Genomic DNA, 5,485 nt, shown 5'->3' with positions numbered 1-5,485 from the left:
TTCAAGTGTGTGCAGGAAACCGAGCCGAGGGAGAAACGGAAACTTCAGGGGGCTCGTGGGGACCCGGATCTGGCTTCTTAAGGCCGCCGGCCAGGCCAATAATGGCCTCAGGCAGAGCCACGTGGGGCACAGCGGAGCCTATGGCGCGGCGGCCGCCCGCCCGTCCCGCCGGCCCCGGGTGCCCTCCGCGAGCCGCGCCGAGCTGTCAAAGCTGCAGGGGTGGCGCCGGGAGTGCCAGCGCCGCGCGGCTCCAAGTCCCCGGCCCCAGCTCGTTCTCCTGGGTCCCCAAGCCCAGGCGGCAGCCATGAACCGCGAGGAGCAGTACTACGCGGCCACGCAGCTGTACAAGGACCCCTGCGCGTTCCAGCGGGGCCCGGCGCCAGACTTCAGCGCCAGCCCCCCTGCGTGCCTGTACATGGGCCGGCAGCCCCCGCCGCCGCCGCCGCCGCCGCCGCCGCCGTTCCCCGGAGCCCTGGGCGCGCTGGAGCAGGGCAGCCCCCCGGACATCTCCCCGTACGAGGTGCCTCCGCTCGCCGACGACCCCGCGATGGCGCACCTCCACCACCACCTCCCGGCTCAGCTCGCGCTCGCCCACCCGCCAGCCGGGCCCTTCCAGGATGGAGCCGAGCCGGGCGCCCTGGAAGAGCCCGGCCGCGTCCAGCTGCCTTTCCCGTGGATGAAGTCTACGAAGGCTCATGCGTGGAAAGGCCAGTGGGCAGGTGAGTCTGGCCCCCCAGCCGCTCTGTCCTCACCCCGCTCTCCGTTCGACTGCCCCTCTCTCCAAGCGATTCCCAGGACCCTCTCTCGGTCTGTGACCCCAGCCCCCCATCCCGGATAACCTAGAGTCGCACTAAACCATAGGGGAGCTAACAAGGCCATATCGCACAGAAGAGTGTTTTTTTGTTGTGGTGGTGGTGGTGTGTTTTTTTTTTTTCCTGGCTCAATCTGGAGCGGCCCTTCTACTCAGCGCTCTTCCTGGGAGTTTAAACCCCTTCCTCCGCTGTCCGCTGAACTCCAGGAGCCCGAGCTTCCCAACAGCCTAGGTCTGGCCGAGTTCAAGGCTTCGGACCTTCCAATCCTCGTCCAGCGGCCCCCCACCCCCACCCCAGCCCAGGACTCCTGAGTGCCGTCGAGGGAACCGAGCGGGGCTCTGGGATGCTCCGGACCCCGGCTTCAGAGCCCCGGCTTCCTTCTCGCTCTGAATTCCACACCCCCCACCCCCTTACTAGCGGCTTCTGTGAAGCAAGCCAGACCATCTCAGGGACACCTAGTAAGTGGAGAGAAGCAAGGAAGGAAAACTATAGCCAAGCGTGCAGAGGTATCCAGAGGCCGGGGCTGGGCCGGGAGGGGGCTCACCGCAAGGCCGGGGACTGGCCACTCACCCCCGATGGAGAGGCATGGGGAAGCTCACTTTTGAACACAGGCTGCTTCCCAGCAAGGCAGTTTGAGGAGGGAGATGCCCTCCTGGCACAGGCAGCTCGGGAGGTCCCTCGCGCTGGCCAGTACCGGAAAGTCGGCCGGGAGCCGCCCCCAGGTCCCTTCCAGGCCCGACCCGGCGGCGAGTTCCGGCCGCGCGGCCTGCACCGCCGGCACCGCGTGACCGCTTCCGTGCGGAAGCCCATTCCAGGCTCACCTGCTCTGCAAGCCATGGACTTTTCTCCTCCTCCCAGCTAACAGTCGGGAGTCGCGGGGCGAGGCTGCAGGTGCCCCCACCCCGGGAATCCTCGGCCCCTAGTCTGCCCGGCCTGACTGGCCTGCCTGACTGTGAGCTGGCGAAGCCAGGCGGGTCTTTGGGGGATCCGGGCTTGCCCAGGGTCCCCGGGGCTCGCCTGTCTCAACCTTTCTCCCGAAGGTTCCGTAGGGTCTCAGGCAAGTCCTGAGGCAGGACAGAGACCAAAATCAGGCTGCGATCTCACCCCACGCCAACCAAACCCGGGACAGACCCTTATCCTCCCTTGCGAAGTTGCCGCCAAAGGCCTCGGAGCCTTGGGAAATGCAAGGTTCTTGGGAGGCGGGAGGCCGGCGAGCCTGGACCTAGACAAGAGGTCCAGGAGCCGCCTGGCGCACTGGGGACGCGTTTCTCCAATTCCTGGTCCTCCTCCTCAGCTTCCTCAGGAAAAATTCGAGGGAGGTTCTGAAAAAGACTTTCTGAGGTGGGGTAACTTCCCCACCTCCTGGACTCCTGTGGACGGAAGGGGTCACAGTGTAAAACCTGAAGGAAAGATAGGCCGGGGTGATGGGGGGGCTCTGGAGAGGTGACATTCCTGTATTGGAGGACCAGGGTCAGAGAGACCTGTGCCAGTGGGCCCTCCAACCTGGGGGAGGGCCCTCCTCCAGCCAGAATGCTGCTGCACCAGCTCAATCCTCCCTGGAAACTCTGAAGGAACTCAAATTCAAGGTCCGTGACCCTTGCCTGGCCGCTCCTAGAGGGGCTTCACGCCCCTGGGGAGAAAGAAGTGACCCGAAGGGTTTTTATTCACAGATCAATCGGGTATGATTATTCATAACAATATGAACTTCCAAAACCCTCAACCTAAAAAATGAACTACATCCACCTCACTGGTGGGCTTGCCCCTAAATACCACCCCACCCCCCCCACGCATCAGAGAAAGGTACAAACTGACCTCTTCCCTTTTCTGACCACCAGCAGCCTCCATCCAACACCTTCACATTCACTCACTCAGTTGTGTCCGACTCTGCAAAACCCCATGGGCTGCAGCCCACAGGCTCCTCTGTCCGTGGGATTCTCCAGGCAAGAATACTGGAGTGTGTAGCCATGTCCTCCCGCAGGGGATCCTCCCAACCCAGGGATCAACCCCTCATCACTGGCAGGCGATTCTTTATTGTGGAGCCACTGCGGGAAGCCCATCCTGCACCAGGGCCCCTGAGTTAGAGGGCCCTTCCTTCGGAGCCTCTCAGAGCACTGTGGTGAGGCTGGTGAAAACAGGCCAACCCTGCAAGATTGCAGGTTGAATTTATGGACTCTGAAGGAACTTTTTAGATGTTCTTCTTTAAAAATATATTTTTTAATTGGAGAATAATTGCTTTACAATATTGTGCTGGTCTCTGCCATACATCAAAATGGCTCCCTCATTTCTCTCGAAAACCAAGAAAGGCTTGAAGTGTTAAGATTCTGAGATGTCCCCAACAAGCAGGACTCCGCTGACTCAGACCTGAGCCTCCGCCTTGGCTTCTGGGCACCCCCTTTCAGTCTGGGGGAAAACCCCAGCGGGTTGTACAGGATGGTTAACCCTCCTAGCAAACACACACACTAGCTTTTCAACTTTAGCATACAGGCATAGGAGAAATGTCTGCCCTACGAAGGAAATGATGATTTTGACCTGTTCCTGGTGTTCTGGGGGAACCGACTGCCCCAGAGTCCACAGCCTGGGCGCAGCTGGTGTCTCATCCAGAAAGGAAAATATTAGGGCCTGGAGGCTCGCAGCCTCGGTGAGCGGCACTAATCCACCGGGCTGGGCCTGCCTATTGCTTCTTTGGCCTGGGTTCCTCTACCACCCACCACTGCCACCTCCCCAATGGTAACCTAGCTCCCCAGTAGGGGGGTCAGGCCTGAGCCTCCCCTCCCAGGGAGCCTCTCCTCTCATCTCTGCCAGTATTTCAGGCCCTGGATGCAGAGGCTGGGGCTGACAGTGACCGTCCCTCGGGCTCAGAATGGCTCCCCTTCTAGTCCAGGGCAGGGACCCAGCTGAGGTCAGAACAACAGTTGCAGAGAATCTACCAGCTCTTGAGTTGGTGCTGATCAAAACAACATAACACTATAGAGAGATATATGATATGAGATACAACAATACACGTCATAATCTCTGGATTCTTATTAGCTCAAGGTCTTTCCAACTGAAGGTTGCATCCATTTGTTGGTGAAATTAATTTACTGTGTTGAGACCTCTTTATTATTATTATTTTTTAATGAACTAGTAAACTACAGAATATGCCCGCAATGTGGGAGACCTGGGTTTGATCTCTGGGTTGGGAAGATCCCCTGGAGGAGGGCATGGCAACCCACTCCAGTATTCTTGCCTGGAGAATCCTCATGGACAGAGGAAACTGGTGGGCCCCAGGCCATGGGGTCACAGAGTCGGACACGACTAAGCACAAGCCAGTAAGCCATAGGGAAAATTAGACAGCATCATATGTGGTAAAGTTTGGTTTAGTGCCCTAGATATTTTATATGTCAGTTTATATCAGTATGTGAACTGAGTGATGATTTGAAATACATTTCTTACTACAAGTCGTCATCAGAAAAGTTTTAAGTCCTTATTTAAAGACATTTTTTGCCTTTGTAGAATCCAGTTGGTTTAGATTCTTATTATGTGCATTTTGGGCTTCCCTGGGAGCTCAGACAGTAAAGAATCTGCCTGCAGTGTGGGAGACCCGGGTTTGATCCTTGGGTCGGAAAGGGAAGATCCCTTGGAGAAGGGAACGGCAACCCACTCCAGTATTCTTACCTGGGAAACTCCGTGAGTAGAGCAGCCTGGCGGGCTACAGTCTGTGGGACAGTAGCCTGTCTGTGGGACAGCACTCTGCCACTAACACTTCCACTTTTTCACTATGTGCATTTTAATGAGCATCAACCCAACAGCGTGATTCTAGAACCACTGGTTGTTAGAGCCACGGGGAGATAAAGGACCTCCAAGAAAAGACAGCCCTACTGGGGAAGGCCTTTGAGCCCCAGACTGTACTCATGGATAGATGGTTGGACCTCAGCGGCCAGAGCGGCTGGGAAAGGGCCAGAGCCGAAGGATCGAGCTGCAAGGGTGGGAGCAGGGGTCGGTGTGTGGGGGGGGGCCCACACTCACGTGCGGTGTCGCCCGCAGGCGGTGCCTACGCAGCAGAGCCGGAGGAGAACAAGCGGACTCGCACCGCCTACACCCGCGCGCAGCTGCTGGAGCTGGAGAAGGAGTTCCTATTCAACAAGTACATCTCCAGGCCGCGCCGCGTGGAGCTGGCAGTCATGCTGAACTTGACCGAGAGGCACATTAAGATCTGGTTCCAAAACCGCCGCATGAAGTGGAAGAAGGAGGAGGACAAGAAGCGCAGCTGCGGGCCCCCGGCGGCGGGCGGTGGGGACGCGGAGCCCGAGCAGGACTGCGCGGTGACCTCCGGCGAGGAGCTGCTAGCGCTGCCGCCCCCGCCGCCGCCCGGCGGTGCCGTGCCGCCCGCGGGCCCCGCCGCCGCCCGAGAGGGCCGCCTGCCGCCAGGCCTTAGCGCATCGCCGCAGCCTTCCAGTGTCGCGCCCCTGCGACCGCAAGAATCTCGGTGAGAGGCTCGCCCAGGCGGGAGGAGCGGACCCAGGACCCCGGGTGTGACCACCGGCCCAGGCTGCAGGGGAGAACCCGGGGGCTGTGAGGCGCCCGTGCCCACTGGGAAGCCGTGGGGAGACGCTGTCCCCCTCCCCGTGGAGAAGAGACGGTCTCTGTAAAGTCCGGGGCCCCTTCGTGTGAAACTGCTGGGACTGGCAACGTCT

General features: G+C 59.5%; 1 protein-coding gene across 1 annotated transcript; it reads left to right on the top strand.

Annotated features, from left to right (window-relative positions):
- Positions 1 to 304: 304 nt before the first annotated feature.
- PDX1 (pancreatic and duodenal homeobox 1) lies at positions 305 to 5,281 on the top strand. Its single transcript, XM_068984715.1, has 2 exons — positions 305 to 719; positions 4,836 to 5,281. The coding sequence occupies exons 1-2, from the start codon at positions 305 to 307 to the stop codon at positions 5,279 to 5,281; spliced, it is 861 nt and encodes a 286-aa protein (XP_068840816.1).
- Positions 5,282 to 5,485: the final 204 nt, after the last annotated feature.

Source organism: Capricornis sumatraensis, chromosome 12 (assembly GCF_032405125.1).
Source record: "Capricornis sumatraensis isolate serow.1 chromosome 12, serow.2, whole genome shotgun sequence".
Lineage (NCBI taxonomy): Eukaryota > Metazoa > Chordata > Mammalia > Artiodactyla > Bovidae > Capricornis > Capricornis sumatraensis.
The sequence above is the reverse complement of the archived record's forward strand: the minus strand, read 5'-3'. Positions and strand labels throughout refer to the sequence as shown.

What these genes read in the sequence shown, in the direction of transcription:
- PDX1 (XM_068984715.1), top strand. Translation starts at nt 305, where the DNA reads ATGAACCGCGAGGAGCAGTACTACGCGGCCACGCAGCTGTACAAGGAC. An exon ending in GTGGAAAGGCCAGTGGGCAG is followed by an intron (nt 720 to 4,835) that starts GTGAGTCTGGCC and finishes TGTCGCCCGCAG; the next exon opens with GCGGTGCCTACGCAGCAGAG.